Source organism: Dermacentor albipictus, chromosome 5 (genome assembly GCF_038994185.2).
Source record: "Dermacentor albipictus isolate Rhodes 1998 colony chromosome 5, USDA_Dalb.pri_finalv2, whole genome shotgun sequence".
Classification (NCBI taxonomy): Eukaryota; Metazoa; Arthropoda; class Arachnida; order Ixodida; family Ixodidae; genus Dermacentor; species Dermacentor albipictus.
This window is the reverse complement of record NC_091825.1, coordinates 4679550-4704672: the sequence shown is the minus strand read 5'-3', so window position 1 is coordinate 4704672 and position 25123 is coordinate 4679550. Positions and strand designations below refer to the sequence as shown.

General features: G+C 46.7%; 1 protein-coding gene across 1 annotated transcript in view; it reads left to right on the top strand.

The window, feature by feature from the left end:
- Positions 1-25123, top strand: part of MAPk-Ak2 (MAP kinase-activated protein kinase 2) — a 472971-nt gene that overhangs the window by 372856 nt on the left and 74992 nt on the right. Inside the window, exon 9 of the mRNA XM_065450685.2 lies at positions 23170-23250. Within this exon, the coding sequence (XP_065306757.1) occupies positions 23170-23250 (81 nt within the window). The remainder of the gene's footprint in view (positions 1-23169; positions 23251-25123) is intronic.

Below are 25123 nucleotides of genomic sequence, written 5' to 3'. Positions count from 1 at the left end.
CGGCATTCCTCAATTAGCTGTGCTGCGATTCGAAGTGGTTTGGGGAACTCGAAGTAATCGCTGGAAACAGCTCCATATCTAACACCCTCAAATCCTCTGCTCACGTTACACTTGAACCAAAACCTTCTTGACGTTGACGGCTACCCCGTCACGGCACTCATCGATACAGGTGCGCATCTTTCTATTATGAGTGCTGCCTTCCGACGACGACTGAACAAGCTCCTCACCCCAGCGTCGGCACGTGTCGTCCGCGTTGCGGATGGCGGTACTGTGCCTATCATCGGCATGTGTACGGCACGTGTCAGCTTCGCCGGCTGCCACACTCCTGTCCTCTTCACCATGATTGCTCATTGCCCCCACGACCTCATTCTTGGCCTCGATTTTCTCTCCGCGCACTCTGCTCTTATTGACTGCTCTTCCAGTACCCTTCGCCTTGAGTTGCCGATTCTCGCAGAACCTTCTGACACATCCCAGTGCCGCCTATGCCCCACCAACTTTATTCGCCTGCCGCCAAAATCAATAGCCTATATTGAACTCTTGTCTTCCCCACCAGTCCCTGATGGCAAGTACAGTGTCACTCCTTTCCCTGACATTCCACTACAGTATGACGTTACCGTGCCTCACAGTATACTTGATATTACTGCGAACCGCACTTCCATGCCTATCTTTAACTTTGGATTGGCAAAGTAAATTCTACTGCAAGGTATTTGCCTTGCCAACATTGATTGTCTCGGCGACCATCACGTGGCAACTTTATTGACCGATGCTTCTTGCGAGCTTAGCAGGCCCATCGTGCCAGCCTCGGCCGCCTATCCCAGTATACAGAAAATGGTTGCGACGGACCTGTCTTCTGCGCAGGCTGAATACCTTTACCAAGTATTATCGTCCTACAGAGATATTTTTGACTTCGACGATCGCCCTCTAGGCCAGACGCTTGCGGTCAAGCATCGGATTCTTACTGGCGATGCTACTGCTATTCACGGATGACCGTATCGAGTTTCTGCGTCGGAACGCCGAGTAATTCAAAGTGAAGTCAACAAAATGCTAGACAAAAACATCATTGAGCCTTCTTCGAGTTCCTGGGCGTCACCTGTAGTGTTGGTTAAGAAGAAGGATGGCACATGGCGCTTCTGTGTAGGCTACCGCCATCTGAACAACATTACTAAGAAGGACGTCTACCCGCTCCCACGTATAGACGATGCCCTTGACTGCCTCCACGGTTCCAGCTATTTCTCTTCTATTGATATTCGTTCTGGATACTGGCAGATTGCTGTTGACGATATGTACAGAGAAAAAACTGCGTTCTTTACACCTGATGGCCTATAGCAATTTAAAGTAATGCCGTTTGAATTATGCAACGCCCCTGCCACCTTTGAGCATATGATGGACTCCTTGCTCCGTGGTTTCAAAGTCTCTGCTACCTCGATGATGTCATCGTCTTCTCGCCCACGTTCGACACTCACCTTGAGCGTATAACAGCTATACTTGATGTATTTCGAAAGCTGAAGCTGCAACCTAACTCGTCCAAATGTTGTTTTGGCCGCCACCAAATCACTGCTCTGGGCCACCTCGTTGACGCTTCCGGAGTACAACCTGATCCCGACAAAACTTGCGCTGTCCGAGACTTTCCGGTTCCGAAGACAGCCGCAAACATACGAAGTTTTGTCGGGCTATGCTCGTACTTTCGTCGTTTTGTTCAGGATTTTGCGGCAATTGCTAGACGCCTCACTAATCTTTTGAAGAAAGGCGTACAATTCTCGTGGGGTACTGCAGAAGCCGCCGCCTTCTCTCGTCACTCTTCTCTCCTCACCACCCATTCTCGCGCACTTCGACCCTGAGGCCCCTACAGAATTGCATACAGATGCCAGCGGTCATGGCGTAGGTGCCGTCTTAGCCCAGCGTCAGCGTGGCCAGGATCGCGTTATTGCTTATGCGAGCGGCCTCCTCACACCATCGGAGCGCAATTATTCCATTACGGAACCAGAATGCCTTGCTGTAGTGTGGGCAGTTGCGAAGTTTTTTCCTTACCTCTACGGTCGCCCCTTTTCCGTAGTCGCTGACCATCATGTTCTCTGCTGGCTCTCATCCCTAAAATATCCTACAGGCCAGCTTGGTCTATGGGCTTTAAGACTACAAGAATTTTCGTATTACGTGGTCTACAAGTCTGGCCGCCTGCACCAAGACGCTGACAGCTTGTCGCGTTACCCTGTTGATGACCCTGACTCCTCCAATATTACCAGTGCTTCTTGTGTATTCTCTGTGTCGCAGCTGCTTCATTTCACCGACGAGCAACGTCATGACGCCTGTTTTAAACAGTCTCCGGCCGACGCCATTCTACGCCTCTTCGTCCTCCGCGACGGTACTCTGTACCATCGTAACCTTCATCCGGACGGCTCTGAGTTCCTGCTTGTCATACCTAAACACCTCCACTCAACAATTCTAGAAGAGCTCCACGGCGCACCAACGGCAGGACAGCTTGGCGTATCTCGAACCTATGACCGTGTACGTCGCCGGTTCTTCTGGCTGGTCCTTGCCCGTTCTGTACGACGTTACGTCGCTGCTTGTGAACTTTCCCAACGACGCAAGAAGCCTTCCCAGCCCCCCGCTGGTTATCTGCAGCCGCTCGACATCCCTGCCGAGCCCTTCCATCGTGTCGGCTTAGACCTTCTTGGCCATTTCCAGAACCTACATCAGGAAACAAGTGGGTTGCCGTCGCGGCGGACTACGCGACCCGCTACGCCGTAACCTGCGCTCTTCCGACCAGTTGCGCAACTGATGTTGCGGACTTCCTCCTGCATGATATCATTTTGATTCATGGTGCTCCGCGTCTATTGCTAACAGACCGTAGCCGTACGTTCTTAGCGAAAGTCATTGACATCATGCGTGCCTGCTCAATAAAGCATAAATTTAGCACCTCCTACAACCTTCAAACGAACGGCCTCACTGAGCATTTGAACCGCACCCTTGCAGACATGCTATCTAAATACGTTTCAGACGACCACCGTGACTGGGACCAAGCTCTACCTTACATTACATTTGCTTGTAACTCCTCGCGTCTCGAAACTGCTGGCTTTTCGCCTTTTTACCATATTGCCGTGAACTGACGCCACCGCTGGACACTGTGCTTCCGTCCACCACAGCTTCAACTAGCGCTTATGCCCGTGATGCTATCGCCCATGCTAACCATGCTCGCCAACTTGCGCGCACTCGTCTACAAGTCTCTCAAGGCAAACAAAAGCAACGCTACAACCTCCGTCACCGTGATGTGCATTTTGTGCCCGGCACCCTCGTGTTGCTTTGGTCACCATTGCGTAAAGTTGGCCTTTGTGAAAGACTGCTTTCCTGCTACACAGGCCCATATCGCGTGCTTCACCAAGTAACCGATGTCACCTACGAAATCGCTCTAGCCACGCCCACTACGTCCTCCGCTGTGACAACCACTGACATTGTCCACGTCGCCCGACTCAAACCCTACAACTATCCAGGCGCCTTGGATATTTAACAGCACTGTGACGGCGCTTTTGCCGCCGGGGGGTAGTATTACGATATCATCGAGCGATGCTCAAGAGACGAGCCGCCGCGAGAACGACGACGAAGTGGGTCTGTGCCCTTGGCGCGGGCAAGTGTCGGCCTGGTGGTCTGGCTCCAGTGTAAATACCCTGTATATAGCCTCTTTCATCTGTGTTTTTCCACACGTAACAATATGAAAGTGACCTGATTGATCTAACAGAGACTGAACTACTTGAAGGCTTCAGGGACCAGAATGTGATGAATGTAAAACAAATTAAAATGAGGCGTGATGGAAAAGAAATCGATGCCAAGCGCCAAATACATTTGGCTCAAGCAACCTGCCCAACACTATCGAAACAGGGTATGTGAAAATCCGAGTCAGACCGTACATGCAAAATCCTCTATGGTGCTTTAAGTACCAGTGTTTAGGTTACAGTTCACAGAGCTGCTGAGGCCACCAAACCTGTGCAAAATGCAGTGCTCATGAACACACCTCTGAATCTTGTGAAAACTCTCTCCACTGCGTAAACTGTGATGCGGAGCACACCACATCTTCGCAGCCTTGCCCATATAGGAAAAAAGAAAAGGAAATAGGCACAATTTAAGTAAAGGAAAATGTTATGTTCAAGGTGGCATGCGGGCGGTTTTTATACCTGCCCAAGAACAGCTTTGCAATGTTGTGCGTCAGGGGGCAGCGCCGCAACAGCCCCCAGCAGCTGTCTGACCCACACGTAGTGAGGCGCCAGTGATGCCATTCACCTCCCCAGGTGCTGCAGCTAGCGCTGTTCTGCTGCCCCAGTGGAATGGACCATCGACCTCCGGGCCGGTGGCCTCAAAGGTTTCATCTACCGAGACGAGGTCTTCACGTCAAACACTGCGCTTGCGAGAGCGCATGTCCAACGCTTTGGAAGAGGTGATGGACCCAACAACCAGCCAGACGGCGCCACCAAGGCCTAAGGAGCAGGGAGATTCTGACGATCGCTCCAAAAAAGACAAACCTTACGTCATGGTGCCTGGAAGGGGCCCGTGAGCTAATATTCATCTCTTAAACACACAGCACCAAACACATTTATCGTAATAGAAACACAAATACTACAATAGAATGTCAGAGGACTTCATAACCTGAACGACATTATAGAACTACCACATAAACACAATTGAAACTTGCTGTGTGTTCAAGAGACACATCTGAAACCTACGATAACAAATTTTCTTCGTAATTACAGCATTTTATGAAAACACCAGGACGAGGCTAACGCCTCTGGCGGTATGGCCATAGCAGCCAACAAGTCTGTAGCTTGCTGATACGTCGGCCTTCAGACGCCCCTTGAGATAGTGTCAGTTCGGGTATCTTTTTATTAATCTGGTCACTGTGTGTTGTTTATACATACCCCTATCAACACAGCAAAAGTTATTTCTATAACCTCATTGATCAGCTTCTGGACCCCTACATACTCGTGGGTGATTTCAATGCCCATAACATATATGGGGAAACACGCGATGCGACGGAAGAGGCCAACTCCTTAAAAATGTTGTTCTTGCATCTGGTGCCTGCCTGTTTAATAACACACACACAAAAGAAAGGAACACCGACCGACAGGGACAGCCGCTGCCGTGTCTGTCAGTGTTCCTTTTTTGTGTGTGTTTCTTGGTGCTCCTGTTAAGCCTGCAATAAGTGACCAATTCGCCAAAAAACTCGTTTAATAAGAAGCAGCCTGGCTATTATAGCATCCAACACAACTCTTATTCATAGATATAGCATATGGCTCTGCTTCTCTGGCCTTATCTGGAATGTAATATCATCAATAATCCTTTTGGAAGTGACCACTTCCCTGTAGTTTTAAACTTAGTAAAGCAGTACGACAACCCTCCCGCGTTCCGATTTGTGAATTAGCACCGGCTGAGTGGGAGCATTTTAAGGAATGAACTTGTTTACCACGAGATTTTATAAACAATTTTTTTATATATGATGCTGTCGCACATTTTATCGATTTTATTATAGATGCAGCCGAAAAGCTTATCGCACAAATGAATAGTAGTTCACTTAAAAGACGTGTTCCCTGGTGGAACGAGGACTGTAGAGAGGCATGAAAAAGACAGAATAAGGGATGGGGTGCATTGTGTAGATTACCGAATGCAAAAAACCTCATTCAATTTAAAACATCAAATCACAGGCAAGGCAGAAATGGTGTCAGGCAAAGAGAGAAAGTTGGGTGAGGTTCCTCTCGGGTATGAATTCTTACACATGAACCAAAAGTGTGGAATGGCTTAAGAAAGCTAAAAGCGCAGCAAATTCATCCGTTGCTTCTGGTGAACAGCGAAAGGAATACATTGCAAGACCAAGCTGACTCACTTGGAGAGCACTTTGAGCGTATGTCAAGCTTAATCCATTATTCACAATCATTTCTTGAATACAAACAAATAGAAGAATGTAAGCCATTCATATGTAAATGCCAACAGAAAACCGTACAACCATCCTTTCAGTATTGCCGAGTTGAGAGCGGCTTTGATAGTGTGCAAGAGTTCTGCACTGGGACCTGACTGAGTCATGTATGACATGATCAAAAACTTACACACTGACACACAAGTTACACTACTTCACTATTTGGGCTGCCGAATACCTTTCATCTGCATGGAAAGAAGCCATTATGATCCCTGTTTTTGAAACAGGTCAAGGACCCTTCCTGTGTAGCAAGCTACCGCCTGATAGCTCTCACACGTTGCCTTTGTAACCTATTTGAAAAAAAAATGATTAATCGGCGACTCAACCATTTCCTTGAACTGAACAAAATGCTTGACCCCTATTAGTGTGACTTCAGAGAAGGGCAGTTCACAACTGATCATCGTATGCGCATTGAAGGAAATATCTGTAACGCATTTGTAGACAAACAGTTTTTCTTATTCATATTTCTTGATATGGAGAAGGCGTACGACACAACATGACACTATGGAACCTTGAGAGACTTCTCCGGCATGGGCATCCATAGCAATATGCTTAACCTGATAGAAAGCTATTTGTCTAATTGTACCTTCCTCGTAAAAATCTGGAATGTATTCTCACGTCCATGTATACAGGAAACTGGTGTACCCTAGGGAGGCGTACTCAGCTGCACACTCTTTATTAATAAGATGACTGCACTTAGTGCTTCATTACCACCGGCTATTTTTTATTCCGTCTACGTGGACGACATTCAAATAGGCTTCAAATTCTGTAACCTCACAGTGTGTGAGAGACAGGTTGAGACCATGGCTTGAACAAGCTGTCGAAGTGGGCAGACAAAAACGAATTTAAAATGAATCCCCACAAAAGCAGTTGTATTCTTTTTACCAGAAAGAGCGGCCTGGTTCCAGATTCTTGTGTAGAACTGCGTGGACAACAAATACTTCAACAAAGAGCATAAGTTTCTAGGTATTATACTTGACTCCATGCTTACTTTCATTCCACATGTTAAATATCGTAGACGTAATAGTTATGCGGAAACCTGCAAAGTGGAGAGAATTAGTAAAGGAAAAATGAGACATCCACCCAAAACGTAGCACATTCCTAGAAAGGAAACTCAAACGGGTTCCTCAAAATAAAAAGCCTCGCAGTTGAAGAAAAATTCGTCCTGGTCCGGGACATGAACCTTGGACCACTGCCTTTCCGGGGCAGCCCCTCTACCATCTGAGCTAACCAGGCGGCTAGCAGATGGCAGGGCGAAGTCGAATTCATCAACTCGAAGCAAAGGCAAGAGTTTGACCTAATAGTTCTGCAGAAACCCGCAAGGTGGAGAGAAGTAATTTTTCCTTTACTAATTACTTCTCTCCGTCTTCTTACTGAAAATTCTCTCCCACGCAACATGGGGTTGCGGCAGGAAGTGTTTGATAAATCTTTATAAGAGCCTAATTCAATCACGATTGGACTATGGTGTTGTTGTATATAACTCTGCTACCCCGAGCGTGCTAAAGATGCTAGATCCTGTCCATCAGATAGGTATCCTATTAGCACTGGTGCTTTTAGGACAATCCTAAAATGAAAGCTTATACAGTGCAGTCCACTTATAACGATATCGAAAAAGACGAATAAATATGATCGTTGTAACTAATGATCGCTATATCTGGACTGCAGTTATTAAAAAACAAAAATAAAAACGCGGAGCATACCTTTGCAGCTCCGAACTCGAATTCGCTACTTGCTCTGAAGAATAGATGATGTAGAAGTAGGCTGTGAAAAACAAACTTTACTTCTAGTGCCAATGACCGTGTCAAGGGTTAGATGCTCCGAAATAGTCAGAAATCTGCACGTGCTTTTGCGGCAGCCTCAGCTTCACAACTGCGGCGTGCATGGATTCCAGCTGCTGCGCGAACACTGGTGGCAATCCTTTAGCATGCATAAAATCAATTAATGAGTCTATCGACGACAGTGCACTTTGCGTGGACATCGAGGTCGGGGTCAAGGAGCCACTTCGTCAAACCACTTGTCAATCTCGTCACTGTTGCTGCTGCCGTCCCCACCGTCGCACAACTTTGCCGTCTGTCTAGACAGCACATCTTCGGCGATCGCCTCGTCGGTGACCCCATCGCAGAACGAGGCAGCACTGTCTGCAGTCGAAAACTCCTCCATCGACGCACCACCTGTGTCACCAGCAGGAACGAGCTCCCAGAGCTCAGTTACGTCAGCGGCTTCCACCGTGTTGGTCTCAGTGGGTTGGGGAAGTTCGTCCTGACGCACAAAGCTCGCCTTTTTGAAGTAATTCTATATGGATGACCTATTTACTTCATACCATGCACCATAAACGAAGTACACGGCTTTCAAAAGGCTGATCTTCAGGTCAGGGGGCCGGCCCGTCTGCATGACCCGATGTGCCAGGAGCTGCGTGGTCAATGGCTAAAATTAGCCACTCCAGCATGCGCTGCCAATACAGGACTTTAACGTTGGCGATCACGCCAGCATCGAACAGCTGCAGGCCTGCCATAGTATTCGGAGGTAGAAACATCAATTCGACATGTCAGTTTCGGGTTAACGCTGTGTGCGCTTCAGTTGTCAAGTAGCAACAGTACTCTTCTTCCTTGGCCTTCAATTATACTGTCGAACTCGAGAAGCCATTTTTCGAACAGGTCGCGGGTCACCCACGCCTTCTTATTGCTGCGATAGCGGACCAGGATGTGCTGATTCTTAAAGCATGTTGGCTTCTTTGATCGCCCGATCATGAAAGGCTTGAGACGATGGCTTCCGTCCATGCCAACGCACAGCAACACGGTCACCCTAAGTTTCGAGTGCTTCCCTCCGGGGCATCGATCTCCTTTAAGAGCGTGAGTCTTCGACGGCAGCATTTGAAAAAACGACACTTTCGTCGTAATTATATATGTCCTTCTCCGCGTAGCGCTCCAGCATGCCGGGCAGCTTTGTCTGCAGCCACTGCTTCTTTGCCTGTGTGTCCAAAGATGCCGCTTTCCCTACCACGTTTTTGTAAACGATTCCGTGCCGCTCTTTAAAGCGCTGAATCCAGCGTCCCCCAGGCTCAAAATTTAGGCTTCCCAGAAGAAAAGCGAAGTTTTTTCGCTTTGGCGGCAGGTATTGGCCCACTAATAGGCACATTATGCGCGCGGGTTGTGATGAACCACTGGTAATGCGCCTCTTGAACACCGGAATACAAAGGGTCTCTAACCCTTTTCTACTCATCGGCATGGCTGCTGATAGCTCCAGCGTTCACATTCGCGGTGCTCCCGGTTTTCAAGATGGTTGACATCGTCGACTGGGCGAGCTCATACTTCTTCACGAGCAGGGTGCTCACCTTGAAGCCGCGTCGAGAGTCCTGCAAAATATCCATCTTCGTGTCAAGTGACACAGCTTTGCGCTTTGTCGGCGCCATCTTCGAACTGGGCCACTGGGTTGTACCGTTTGTTGCACGCTGCCTCAGTGGCGTCAGCCTGCTATTGCTAGAGACACCGCGCTGCTTTGCTTGTCGCTTTTTTTTTCTCTATCTTTCAGAGTGACTGTGGCCGACGCCACACAAATACTACGCACACGAAGCAGCTAGCGCCATCTTGTGGCGTGCTGCGCCTACTCAGGTACTCTCCGCTGCGCGGGCAGGGCGGGACGCGCTGCGCGGTAATGGCAGCAGATACAAACTTATGGAGGTAAACATCGCCTCGTCTCGACATCGTTTGTTTCAGGGAACTAAGCAATGCAAATGTTATGATTATTTGGCACGGAGAACGCCGTTCAGACAGCAAAATTTTGACCGTTGTATCCGATATGCGGTGAATAACCTATCGTTACAAATGTTTTTTTCCCCATAGACCTAATGCATAAAATGACACTCTCATGTCGACCCATCGTTATAACTGATATATCGTTATATGTGGTATCATTATAAGTGGACTGCACTGTACGCAGAATCAAATGAATGATCACTCCATCTGCAAAGAACATACATCAGCCTCACATATTTTCTAAAAATACGCTCTAATCATGAACATCCATGCTTTAATGCCATTAACGATGTGTGCTACACTTTTTCGTAATCGTCCCTCTGTAATTACAGGTAGCCTTTCTCGCTGCGTGTGAGGGAGCTTAGCCATGAAATGCATGTCCCACTTTTCGAGCATCGCTTAATACATCCAACCAAGTGGTTACCTCCTTGGGAGTGGCAAGTGGTACAATGTGACATATCCTTTCTAGAAGTTAGAAAGCATGCTCCAGAGATCAAAATCCAAAAGCATTTCCTATAACTGCAGTACAAGCACTCCTGCACAGAGTTCTACACAGACACTTCCAAGTCATGCCGGGGTGTCTTATGCAGCCGCCAGTCCATGCTTATCGGAATCTGATGTACTGCATCCGGAAACAAGTATCTTTACGACTGAAGCCAATGCACTCTTGTCGGCTGTGATGCATATAAGGAAACCAAAACTCCAAAAAGCAGTTATGTGTGAAGTGCTATGCGTCAACTGTTAAACTCGAGGCATAGCGCACTTTGACCAGTCCTTGAGTATGCATCCGCAGTATGGGACCCATACTATGGTAAAGATATCGCACAAGTATAACGAATTCAGTGCCTCGCTGCCCGGTTTATTGTATTTGACTATCGGTCTTCTTGATCTGTTACTGACATGTTGCAGCGACTGAATCTGGAACCCCTCCGTGTCCGCCGAAAGATTGCGAGACTAAAAATGCTTTAGTTGATATATCAGAACAAAATCGGTCTCCCGTGTGAAACTTATCTTTCCCGCGCACAACACAGGTCTTCTAGAATTAATCACTCGAATGTTATCTACCCGTACTTTGCGAGGACGAAAATGTTTCAGAAGTCTTTTTTTGCGCTCACAGTTGAAGAGTGGAATTGTCTGCCAGCGTCTGTTTATGATTGTGCAAATGTAGATTCCTTTGTGAAATCTTTGTCATTGCACTTGTTGTAACCCTCTCCTGCTAGGGCAGCATTGCTGCCTGCAGTATTTTGAAATAAATATATACAGATGCCCTTATTGTTGTGAAGGCCTTGATGTCACTCTGTAAGCACAAAAAATCCCGTACTTAATTAACTTTATTCCTACCTGTGTAAAGCATATCTATCGAACCAGCATGTCATTCAATACATGCTGGGTGCCTGGCCATTGGGACATCGAGAGTAATGTTCTGGCGGACCGGAGGGCCATGCCAATTGCATTGCATGCTGTTAATCCTACCGCTGCCGTCCCAGTCACTGATGTGAAGCCTTTCTTACGAAAGAAACTGCGAAACCATTGGTCGCACATGTGGGATGCAGAAACAAATAATAAGCTGCGCGTGATGAGCTGCTCCCAGATAATTGTGTGAATCCAACGTTTTCTGAATGTAACTACAGTTACCATTTGGGAACATGCTTGGGCATAAGCAAAACTGCCTTCAAAGCTAAAGGTGATACATCAAAAAGAACATGGAAGTGCCAAACATGTCTTGTCTTAGCTGCCCGTAGCACTCAATGTACAAGTGGTAACTTGTGGGATGAAAAAAAAAGCACTGGAGAAGGTGATTATTGAAATTAATCGAAAATTGACTCAGTTACCTGCAGTTCAGAGTAGGGTGGTTGCCCTTTTTTTAATTAAGGAAACAGTCGAGAAAATGGAACGCTCCATTGAGCATCTGTCGGAACAGTACGACATGGTACTTGCAGAAATGAAAAAACAATCTGCAGAAATCATGAGCCTTCGGAGAATAATCGGTATGGTGGAATCCTCTAACAATAAGCAGGAAGTGTTTGAATTAAAGAGAGAGATCACCACCCTCGAACAATACAGTAGAAGGCAGAAACTAGAAATTCAGGGACTGCCAGATGTTGAAAACGACAATCTACTCGCTAGGGTGAATGAACTGGCAAATAAATAAGCCTGGCAAAACCTCAGTAATATTAGTTCGTTTCACATCATGTGTCACGCGCGATGAATGGATGGCAAAGAAAAACTAGCTTACAGGTGCTCAATTAGCGATACATTTCAGAGACAATTTGACACCGCAGAATAAGAAACTTCTGTGGATGATGATGGCAAAGGCTCAGGAAAGGCACTATGAGTTCTCATGGCAAAAGAATGGAAAGCTTTTCATATGTAAGGCATCTGGCCAGTGGGCAGTGTGCATCAATTGCGAAGCTGATCTTGATAAGATTCATTGAGCGGCTACAAGGTTGCACAGTTTATAATTTTCCTTGTTATGATTCTTGCTTTTGGTACTTCGCTAAATATATGTATCACTATGTTTCTTCTTTTAAATCCTTAGTACATATCCTGTGCAGAAAAAGCGATAACATGTCAGTTTTCCATGCAAATATAAGAAGGTAGAGAAACAAGCTACGTGAAACAGAGGCATTTTTTGAATCCCTTGATTATAATTTTAACTTCATAGCATTTACGGAAACTTGGTTTCAGAATGTTTAAGATGTACACTTTTCTGGCTATAGGTCTGAGGATGCTTATAGATCAGGTCATAGAGGTGGAGGAACTTCATTGTATATTAAGGATGATATTGCCTATGATGTCTTGTCGGAGTTTTGTGGTATTGCCGCACATTATGAATCAATCATTAACAGCGCTGGGACAGTCATTGCTTCAATTTATCGCCCACCTTCTGGTGAAGCTTAAGCATTCTTTGAATATATCACGTCTGTTTGTGAATATATGTCCTCTGCAATGCTTCCTATTGTCCTGGTTGGCGATTTTAACATTGACTTACTAACTGACACTTCACTATCTGGACAATTTTTAGACATAATTGAGTCATTCTCTTGTAAAAAGGTTATATGTTCGCTGACAAGAATAACCAGATTAAGTGAAACTCGGATCTGTGTGTAATTAGTCATAGATCTGAGCTACCACTTAACTGTATTCTGTATCTTTCCTGTTCCAAAAAACAAAATACACCCCGCTTGCATTCCCCCAGTTCCTTATCGTAGTTTTAATCAAATGTGTGTCTGCTTTTTACTCGATGATAGAGTGTGTTGACTGGTCGGATGTTTATGTGGAAGAAAACGCAGGCATTTCATACGGCATCTTTCTAGAAAAAGTTAAAGGTTGTTGTGAAGAAGCTTTTCCTTTGCGTTAGGCAAAAAAAGGCACATAAGAAATGTAGAAAACCATGGGTAACAAAAGAGTTGTTTCGTAATTTAGAATGCCGTTGTTCAGAACCATTTACGGAAATCAAACATTGCTCTGCCTAATATGTAACCTTCTCCGCAACAATAGTTATATCCATGAACTTATTGAAAAATGTACTTCCATACACAGTTTAAAGAAAAATGTTACACTACACTTACTGTCTGGTACTATGTCCTAAATAAGTTCTTCAGTTATAAAAAAACTTTTTTATTGTTCTATAACCTTTGTACTCTGCTGCATTCTCTAACAGTTATACATTGCTGGTAATGGTTATGTTACATCTTGTATAACGCTTGCACAATCTTGTACTCTTTAATATGTTGCCAGTTATGTACACGTTTGTTCTTGTTATAGATTATTGCTGTTGCGTTATTGTGTGATTCTGTTCCTCAATTTAAGATGCCTAATTGCGATGTTACTTCTATTTCTGAACAATTTTTTTGTGGTGCTCTTATATACAAAGCCATTGGTTTTCTTTTTTTTTAATTCTCACTGCTTCTGAGCAAATGTATAGGTGGAGGGACCTTATTCAGGCAGAGTTCATCTGCCTTTAGTCCTTTCAACGCAGGCAATGTATGTCTGAATAAACTGAAACTGAAACTTAATGAGCTATACTCTGAGCATTGCATGGTATATCTATCTAACCACCACATCATTAAGTTGGGTGCCTGAGCATAGATGCATTGAAGGCAATGTGCTCGCTGACTGTAATGCAACATTTCCCCCACCCCTGAAGCCGCGGGCAGCACTGTAGCAATGCCAGTCCTCAATCTAAAACCTTTCCTGCATATGAAGTTGAAAGAATACTGGCAACAAGAGTGGGATAAAGTAACGCCAAATAAGCTGTACTTGGTAAAGGCCCAAATAGGTAACTGGGCCACTGGAAAAAAAGCAAGGCAGACATATGTGACACTCACCAGACTGAGAATAGCACACACATTTGGGACCCATTCTTTCCTTCTCACAGGTAAAGGACCCCTCACCTGCAGCAGATGTAGGGAAATGCTCACTGTAGTACATGTCCTAATAGAATGTAAGCACTTAGAAACTCACAGAAATATTTTCCTCTTATTTACAACAAGTGTATTCCACTACATCCTGCATTATTTTTCGGAAGAGAACCACTTTTTAAAACACTCACAGTGATGGCATTCCTCAGTGATGTTGGCACTTTGCAAATTATATCTACACAGGGCTACTAACCAGTATGACATGTTTGCAGCCCTCTCTTTTACGTGGAAACGAGGGATTGCTATAATCTCACAACTGTCGCAGGTCTCATTGCACCTGCTCAAGCAGGTGTTTCTCTATTGTGTAGGCCAAGCGATATCCTTCAGCCTTGCATAAATAGACACCAACTTAGACAATCACATGATCATTCACAGGCACTGTCCTTATTGTTTATCTCCGAACACTGTCAACTCCTAAACATTTAACGCCTCACTGTGCACATGCTCATTCTTTCATGGCATGGTTTTTAGGTATTTTGCAGTAATTTTAAGCCCACTTACAGCCATGCTACATACACCATCTCACAGCTATAACAACACTGCTCTGGTGCTATTTGGCCACAATTGACCCTCGTGCCATTAAACACCACACATCATTATCAAGTCACACTCCCCTCGAAACGGCAGTTTTCCCAAAAAGAAAAAAAACGTATTTAAGTCGTGCTGGTGTAGAAGATGCACGTGTTCATTCGGTACGCGATTAAAAAAGAAATACAGCAACGTTTCACTTCGTAAGCACTGGTCCATGCGCAATCGTATCGGTCACTCCAGGCACATTTCAGCTGTAGTGGCCGCCACAATGTTCTGTATAATATCCAATGGCGATAATATTCGCCCGTGTACTTATTTATCTTTATTGGGCGACCAGGTTTTACCGCCTAACAAATGTTTTCGCACAGTGCAGGACGCGTCTGCATGTATCAAAGGTTAGAGCACAGGTTTCCTACTGAGGCCTTATGTCTCCCTACGATCGGTGCACAATCTCCATATCAAAGGCTTCTCCATACGTTTCCAATGGGTGCCCTCGCCCATAGAGCGGTCCGGGAATCCATTGAGAAGAGTGCCTCAAGAGGACAACAGACTCTTCAGAGAAGCGGTGTTGTGCCACTTCATTCTTTCTGGAGCTCACCTCACAAGCCATGTGTGATCAAGGGTCTCAAAAGAAACCAAGCCGCCTTACTGCTCCACATTCGCACAGGCTCTCTCGTACCCCTGCGTGGATGTATAAGACTGGCCTGGCGTTATCACCATTATGTTCAACGTGTGGTGTGTCCGGTGACATAGAACATTACCTAATGTGCTGTACTGTGTATAACGCGGAAAGGAGGGTGTCATTCGGGTCCCTCAAGAAGACAGGAGTTCCTGACAGTTTTCTTCTGGACATTGTTTTCCCGCGCGGGAACCAGTTGTGTAGGAAAGAGGTCTCTCGCCTTCTTTTAAATTACCTAGAGGACACGGATTTGGCCTCCGCATGGTGAACTGAGGAGTGACCATTTGTAGTAGTGAGGTCTGTGTCTGATTATGTGATTTATTTATTTTAAGTGTCGCTACGGTGGAGCAATTGCCGGCAGCAACTGCAAGGCTAATCCCACCAGTAGCCTACAACAACTCAACTCTGCATGTATCGAAAGTTTCTGGAATGTTATCGATGGTTCCATCCACTGTCTGTCATTGAACATTGTGTAGTCTGATTGCATGCATGCGTGATGTGAATAGTGTAGAACCTTGTGGAAGACACGCGGGTCCCAGCAATTACTCTAACATTCGATGACTTACGTATAAAAGCCGACGCGCTTGACCCCCTGATCAGATTTTCGCCGATCGCCGCCTGTGTTCGCCGTTTTCTTTGAGCATTGAGTGTAGCCTGCTTTCGAGGGCACAAGTTCGCCCAATAAAACGCTAGTTGCGTTAATTACACTTTTGATGCCTTCTTCACCGTCACTACTATGTGACATCTGGTGGAGCTGGTTTACGTTCATGTACCGGACGCCCCTGACAAGCAGGGATCCAAGCTCAGACCACAAAAACAACAACACCAACGTCGTCCCGGAACATTGACCAAGGCGCCGGCTACAGCAGCTGCTCCCAGAACACGGACCTCTACCAGAGATGACCAAGAAGATCCTAGCCAAGACAGCCCCAATGGCACCCACAGCTTCGTCAATAGTTCTGCAGCAACCCATGGGAGCCACCCATGTCCTGCAGTTCCACATTGGAGGACCCGGAAAGCGGCTGGAGGCGTATGAGAGGGTCACTACGTTTAACAGCTGGAACAGCGAGGACTAGCTGCGACATGTCTATTTCACATTGGAAGCCGCCGCCAGGACGTGGTTTGAGAATCGAGAAGCCACTATAACGACCTGGGACCTGTTCCGAAGCGTCTTCCTGCAAACATTCACAAGCATCGTGTGTAAAGAGCGCACCCAAGCGCTACTAGAAACCCGAGTATAGCTTCCCAATGAGACCATAGTGATCTTCACGGAGAAGGTGACCCATCTTTTCCGGCAGGCTGACCTGGAAATGTCGGAGGAGAAAAAAGTCTGCTTCCTGATGCGGGGCGTCAAGCAAGAACTTTTCGCCGGACTGATTCGTAACCCACCGAAGACCGTACCTGAGTTTTGTACAGAGGCATCGATGATCGAGAAAACTCTGGATGTGCGCACTTGGCAATATGACCGACAAGTTCTCACGCCGCAGTGCGCCATCCAAGGATCGAGTTTGAACAACCTTCAAGAGACCATCAGGGCCATTGTGCACGAAGAACTGCACAAGGTCTTGCCTCCGTTGCAGTCTAAAGTGGCCTCGATGGCCGACATCGTGAAAGAAGAGGTTCAGCAATCGCTTGGTGTTCCTGAGGTGCAACGACAATTACCGCAACCCCAGCCGGAAGCGATGACCCAAGCAGCCATCGCACACCGTCAAGGTCCTCTCCCGTGACTGCGCCAGGGCCCTCTAACACCGCAATTCCATCGTCCACCACCGCCACCGCCAGCATGCCCACCCGTCGCCCAGGGCAGCTACGCAAGGAAGGCGGACATTCGGCGAACTCCCGACCACCGCCCACTCTGTTGTCACTGCGGAGAAGCCGGCCATGTGTACCGCCGATGCCCATACCGCGACTTGAGACTGAGAGGGTTCGCCGTCAACGCGCCGTGTCCACAGCTTGGGGAGCGCCAACGTGACATCACCGATTACCTAGCCGCGACTCAGTGTAACTCTCGACGACTGTCCCATTCGCCGCCACCAGGCCGCTATCTGTCTCCGCAACAATGACGATACGCTGGCACAGCCCGGGAATGGTCCGTCCGCCCACATCCAGAAAACTAAAAGCAGCAACCGATAGATGTACAGTTGCTGTTCGTCGAACTGACGGACATCCTCTGCCGCCACCGAAGACGCCGAAGAGACTATCTCTACAACATAACAACAAAGCGCCGCCGTCCCGACGAAGTCTGGAAGCAAAGAATATGCCGACGAAAGACGACCTGACGATACCACGTACCAGCCACAGTTCAACGCGATGCAGCCGTTATCCGATGCCAAGACCTAACTGTAATGCAAGACAAAGAACCACCGACCTCGACGAGCTTTTTGGCGGCCATGCAGTCACCGCCTTAATGGACACAGGGGCCGATTATTCGGTAAGGAGTGGACACATTGCCCCCCAGTTGAAGAAAGTTAAAGCTGCATTGGAAGGCGGGCCGCTGGAGGACACCTCATTACGGCGACTGGAATCTGCACGGCAAAACTTACCATTCATGACCGGACTTACGCTGCCACCTTCGTTATCCTCCAACAGTGTTCACGAGACGTCATTCTTGGAATGGAATTCCTGAGCCAACACCGCGCAATCATCGACCTCATCCAGCCGTCAAAAAGTCCGTGGGCATCTCCTGCAGTCCTGGTGAAGAAAAGGGACGGAACTCTATGTTTCTGCGTGGATTATCGTCGACTGAACAAGATCACGAAGAAGGACGTATAACCCCTTCCACGGATAGATGACGCATTGGATCAGCTCTGCGACGCTAAAGACTTCTCATTGATGAACCTCAAGTCTGGTTACTGGCAAATAGAAGTCGGCGAGAGAGATCGCAAAAAGACCACCTTCATCACGCCAGATGGCCTCTACGAGTTCAAAATCATGCCATTCGAACTGTGCTCGGCGCCTACAAAGTTTCAGCGCGTCATGGACACGATGTTAGCAGGATTGAAGTGACAGACATGTCTTGTTTACTTGGTGACATCGTTGTCTTGGCTGGAAATTTCGACGATCACCTTAGGCGGCTTGCAACATTATTAGAGGCCATCAAGTCATCAGGGCTCACTCTGAAGTCAGAAAAGTGCCGCTTTGCTTGCGATGAGCTTCTGTTCCTAGGCCACGTCATCAGCTAATCTGGAGTACGCCCTGACCCGCAGAAGACCGCTGCCATCGCAATGTTCCCAAGCCCATCGACAAGAAGGCAGTGCGTAGATTCCTTGGCATGTGTGCCTACTACAGGCACATTGTCAAGGACTTTTCACACATCACTGAGCCGTTAACACACCTAACCAAATGTGATGTCGAGTTCAAGTGGGAAACGCCACAGGCCGATGCATTTCAAGAACTCAAACAACACATGCAGTCGCCGCCGCTACTTCCGCACTTCGATGAGGATGCCAATACCGAAATCCACACTGACGCCAGTAGCTTAGGCCTCGGTGCCGTGCTAGTCCAGAGGAAAGACAGATTTGAACAAGTGATATCTTATGCTAGCTGGTCGCTGTCAAAAGCGGAAGGCAATTATTCTACGACTGAAAAGGAATTTGGAAAGATTATTTGTGCTTTGTAGCTGATCACAAGGAAAAAGGACAGGTGCAATGCCTCGCCATCATTTGGGCTGCAGCGAAATTCTGCCCTTACCTATATTGCAGGCCATTCAAAGTTGTCAGCGACCATCACCCATTGTGTTAGCTGGCTAATTTAAAGGACCCTTCAGGATGGCTGGCGTGGTGGAGCCTCAGACTGCAAGAATATGACGTCACGGTAACCTACAAGTCTGGACGAACACACTCTGGCGCCGACTGCTTATCTCGCGCCCCTATGGATCCCCCGTTGCAAGACGACGAGGATAATGACACCTTCCTCGGAATAATAAGCGCAGAAGACTTCACTAAACAGCAACAAGCAGACTGGAGCTAAAAGACCTCGTCGAGTAATTGGAAGGGAACACCGAAGTTGTGCCTAGGGCATTTAAGCGCGGATTGTCTTCATTCACGCTACAAAACAACCTACTCGTGAAGAAATTTTCACCTGTCCGCGCCAACTACCTTCTTATCGTTCCGTCAGCGCTGCGTCCTGAAGTACTGCACACCCTGCATGACGATCAGTCCGCTGGGCATCTCGGATTCTCCCGAACACTATCGAAGATACAGGGAAGGTATTACTGGCTGCATCCGATCACCGACGTCGCCCATTACGTCAGGAATTGCTGAGACTGTCAGCGACGCAAGACACCACCAAGAAGGCCAGCAGGACTACTACAGCCGATCGAACCTCCTTGCCAACCATTTCGGCAAATTGGGATGAATTTGTTCGGACCGTTTCCAACGTCGACATCCGGAAATTAGTGCATCGTTGTGGCGACAAACTATCTCACGCGCTTCACTGAAACTAAAGCTCTGCCATAAGGTCTCGCAGCCAAAGTGGCAAAATTCTTCGTTGAGAACATCCTGTTGCGACATGGCGCCTCAGAAGACCTCATCATCGACAGAGGAACGGCCTTTACAGGGGAGCTCACCCAAGCCATTCTGCAGTACAGTCAGACAAGGCACAGGAGGACTACTGCCTACCACCCACAGACGAATGGTGTGACGGAGCGCCTAAATAAGACCCTCGCCGACATGCTAGCAATCTACGTCGACATCGAACACAAGACCTGGGACATCGAACACAAGACCTGCCGTACATTACCTTCGCTTTCAACATGGCAGTGCAAGAAACAGCACAGATCACCCCGTTCAAGTTGGTTTACGGCAGGAACCTGACGACGACTCTTGACGCCTTGCTGCCGCATGTTACCGATGAAGAGAATCTTGACATCGCCACCTATCTCCAGCGTGCCGAGGAAGCTTGACAGCTCACCCGCCTACGGATCAAGAACCAGCAGTGTACCGACAGCCGACACTACAAACTCAAACGACGTTACGTCGAGTACCAGCCCGGCGACCGTGTTTGGGTTTGGGCCCCGATACGCCGATGAGAACTCAATAAGAAACTACTGCGACGCTATTTCGTACCCTTCAAGATCATCCAACGTATTGGCGAACTGGACTAAGGTCGTGCCAGATGGCATTTCACATTCACAGCGGCGCTGTGCATAATCTTAGGTGGTCCGCGTGGTGCGTCTTAAGCCTTTTTATGCACGTTGATGAACTTCCTTATTTTGTTCTTTCTTTGCTACAGGTGTTTTTGTTTATTACTTTCGTTTGTTTGCAGCATCGGGTCGATGCTTTTTAAGAGGGATGCATTGATACGGTTACTTGTTTATCTTTATCGGGCGACCACGTTTCACCACCTAACAAATGTTATCACACAGCGCAGGACGCAGTGCATGTATCGGAAGTTTCTGGAATGTTATCGATGGCTCCATCCGCTGTCTGTCACTGAACCTTGTGTAATATAATTGCATGTATGCGTGGCGCGAATAGTGTAAAACTTTGTGGAAGACACGCGAGTCCCACTCTGGAACATTCCACGACTGATGTACAAAAGCCGACGCATTTGACCCACTGATCAGATGCCGACAGTGTTCACCGTTTTCGTTGAGCATTGAGTGTAGCCTGCTTTTGAGGGCACAAGTTCGCCCAATAAAACGCTTGTTTCGTTAATCACAGTTTTGCTGCCTTCTTCACTGTCACTATTACGTGACAATATCGTCCTGTGCGTCCTTTGCCATATGCGTGAGTGAAAGTGTGTGACAGTGAGCCGAATCATGCACAAGGGAGGAAAGCGGGAAGGCAGCGCGGGAGGATGGCTTGTACTCTGGTAGCAACTGCATAGTTGCGCAGCGCCGTGCGCTGTACCTTGAAAGCGATCTGCAGATGTGACGACTTCTACGTCGGTCGGCCTGCCGCCGCTTGCATTGCTGCTCCATCCTTCTCGCACAGCAACTCGCGATCACGACAAGAACTCGGTACCTTCATAGCATGCACACAACCCATAGCAAATGCCAGAGGAGGTCAAACCAGCGCACGTCGCATAGCCATAGCATCGACTCCCGTTTGGACAACAGTTGTTTTCCAGGGGAAAACAAATGTATATAGTCGCATCATTCAATAAGATGCACCCATGAAAAATTCAGGAACGAAAACGCGACTTATACACTGGAAAATATGGTATACATTTATGACCACTACATTCCATCTCTAACAACAAATGCAAGTTATTAGAAGAGGTTTTCAAAAATTTTTAATGAGTCGTTTGCATTGCCTACTGGAAAGAGAAGGAATTGTGAGACAAATAGAGTTCACGTGCATTTCACACACCGTCGATAAAAGACCCTGCCAAAGTAGTCATTGAAGTCTGCAGCGTTTTTTTTTCCGGGTCAGAAAACCACGCCTCAAAGCAATTTGAAACGAGGTGAACATGCATTTTCATTCTCTGGGCATGGACTACCCTTACCGCTAGAAATAATTGTTAGTTGGCTACCTCCTTCTCTTTAAAAATATAATAAAGTTGGTCCTGAGTATATATTTAAATATATTGTCTCTGTGCATGTAGTTCACAGTGGATAATTAAAAACATATTTAAGTGAGGAAATGTGGATAAAGTAGCCACCACTGATGCTTCTAATGCTCTTGTCCTCCTATTGCCAGGATTTCCAAAAGTAAAGCAAAAGTATGAATTAAAAGACGTGCATGTCCACACCAGCAATGATATAGTAAGCTTTTAGCCACAATAACATTTTAACTGAAAAAGTAAAGAAACCTCTAATGATGTAGGTAAGAACTCTGGTAATAACACTTTAGAGGGGAGGGCGCTCGGGCTTCGGCCCTGAAAACTTTGGAAGGGGCTTGGACCCAGGAGTTCCCTGTAGTCGGTGCCTATGGATGCAAGGTATTACACTTTTCGCTTGACAGATTTTGCTAGGGTACTCACCCAAGGAGGGGAAACAGTGAGGAAACATGGCAGCAGTGGCAAGGAAATTGATCTTCGTGCCGCCTCTCGCTTCAGCGCGGAACTAAGCAGCGAGAACACAATGCGCTCTGTCCCCATCGCAGATCGCTTCAAGATAGGGCCCGTGCTCCCGTGCCATATGCAGTGGCCACCGGAGTAGAAACCCCTCCCCTAGTCATCATCAGCCTGGTTACGCCCACTGCAGGGCAAAGGCCTCTCCCATACTTCTCCAACAACCCCTAGTGCCTTGCGCATAATGGAAGATGGCGCACTACCTCCTGGCTTTCTTTCCTTGCACGCACAAGATAGAGCTGCCATTGTCGACTGAACCGTGCATGCTTTCACTCGCCCATACAGGATACGGTGGCGATGTACTTGGACTTTTACGGAACATCACGGTGACACCGACAGCAGAAACGCGCTTGGAGAATCTATATAATTGCTATCACAATAAAATCACACAATGAAGGTGATAATTTCTTGACGTCAACAGTATTTATTCTGCAAAAATATGTCAAGATATCAAATGAGAAGTTGCCCATGGCTTGAAATGCGTTTTCAGTGGCCCACTGACTATTGAAGCACATATGGAATGTGTAGAATGCGATTGCCTATTTTTTTCATTTCCATTAACATTGCTGTGTGTCTGCAAGTAGATCAGCCTGAAGAAGAGCTTAAAGAGTTATTATAAAGACAGTTGGCAGCTGCTCTGTGGCCGTTTGTCTACTGGGACGGACAGTGTTGCATATCTGAGAGCCATCCTGCTCAAAGAAATGATGGTTGCTGATGCTTGTGGGTGGCCTTTGCTGAGACGTTAAAATATAATGGGCATTGCACCATTTCCAACCTAAAGAGACTTGTTTCTGTTTCCCAAAAATCTTGCAGAAGTACACGGAGGTTCCGCAGACACCCTTGTACTCTGTGCGAGTGCTTCGTGAGGAAGGGGACCAGTGGCCTGAAGTGCAGGTGGGTCTAGTCTCAATCTGCATAGTGCAACATGAGTTTTATTTGCCCATTGTTGTAGAATGCTGAGAGTGACTAGAGCTTAGAACATTTGGCAGCTAATATATGTTATTCAATTTCCGGTAGCAGCAGTGCTGATGAGAGAAACGTGGAAAGCCTTGGTTCAAGATGTGTGAAATGTATTTCAACCAGAACATCAAGTGGTGGCTGAAGCTTTGCTGCTCACAGCGATATGGTGGAATCATATCGACCGGGCAGTGGGTTTTGAGAATGAACCTTGACTGCCACTACAGAGGGCACTTGCATGTCAGGCAATTTGCAAATTCATGTTTCCTATTGCAGCACTCCCCCCCCCCCCGCCACATTAGCTTCAAGAACAAAGGTTAGCAAATTAGTAAGTGCAGCTGTGCCTTCTGTACGACGCGTGTGTTTGGTCTCTACTTAGTGCACTTGCTGCTTATTGGTAGGGGCGACAAAGGCAGTGTTTATATTGGGCCACAAAGAAAAGGTGTGCTTCTGAGATTATTTTTCCTCAGATATTTAAGTTTATTGAAGCTTTCCCTTTTGGCTAAACGAAATTCAAAATTTTTCAGCATTTTAGCATTATTCACATTGTTTGCCCATGACCGAAAAACAATATTGATGGCCAAAAAAGGCAGTATAGCTTCTCAATCATTTTTAATAAAAGTTATTTATGGTCATTATCTACAATAGCAAGTTTTATTGTAATTACAATTTACTGTAATACATGACTCTATGTATGCATAGATACATACTGACACCCATATATTGTTTATCCTTTATTCAGTGGTCGCTCCTTCACATGCTAAAAACTGTTAACTCTATGGTAGTGACTGCAGTGACGGGGCCCGGTACTTTAACGTCTGCACTACAGTGACGGGGCCCGCCACTTTAACAACAACACTGTAGCGACGGAGCCGTCACTATAACAATGTCGGTATTGGGGGAGAGGACTTACGGAGCCGCCATCTGTCGGAAGCGCCATACTTGTGTAGTCTGAGGGATAAGGCGGTGCACTCAACATAGGTTTGGCTATTGGCGCTAAATAAACATACTATGTGGGAGGTCTCCTGGACATTTTCGCAAGTACTCCTGAAATGACAGAATCATCTTACCTTTAAAATAATAATCTTAGACAAACAGAAGGCACAGAATGGATTACAGACGCTATCTCTTTACCTACTACGTATGGTAAGCTGGGACATTGCGCGCAGTTGCCGCGATCGGTTCCCCCGAACCGGTTTCTTGCATTAAAGGTAGCAATCACTGAGAGAAAACTATGTGAAATATGTTCTTATAGTGGGCCATCGGTAAACCAAATGGAGCATCACAGAATGAAGCTTCAGTGCAGCAATCGCATGGGTTCGCGGTGACCAGCTGCGCGTCTGCATGCATGTCCGTGCACAATGTTTCGCTTTTGCTGCGAGAGCATTTTCGCACCGTACCGTGAGCTTTATGCCGCAGTATATGAGCATTTGACCGTACGCAAGCAACCATATGCATTGTTGCAGTACACTATCAGAGCTGTTCAAAAATAATTTCGTTATAGCTAGGGACTTTGACATCTCTACGGCGATTTGTGCTGTGGCGTCGCGATAATTCAGTGTTTTCTTTTTCTTTTCTTGTAATGTCTTCGAAGCTTCAACATCATTATTTCTCAAGTTGCTTCGCTTTGGATGCTTATCGGTCTTCTAAGTGAGCAATTACCCGCTTCTTCTTTTTCTTAATCCAGTACAGTATTCATTGGCTGGGGCTACACAAGCATCAACATATGCCATGCCTTTATTTTAATGCGCTTTGTACCGTTCCCTTTCCATTCCAGTTAACTTTCTTTCTTTCTTTCTTCATTATCATC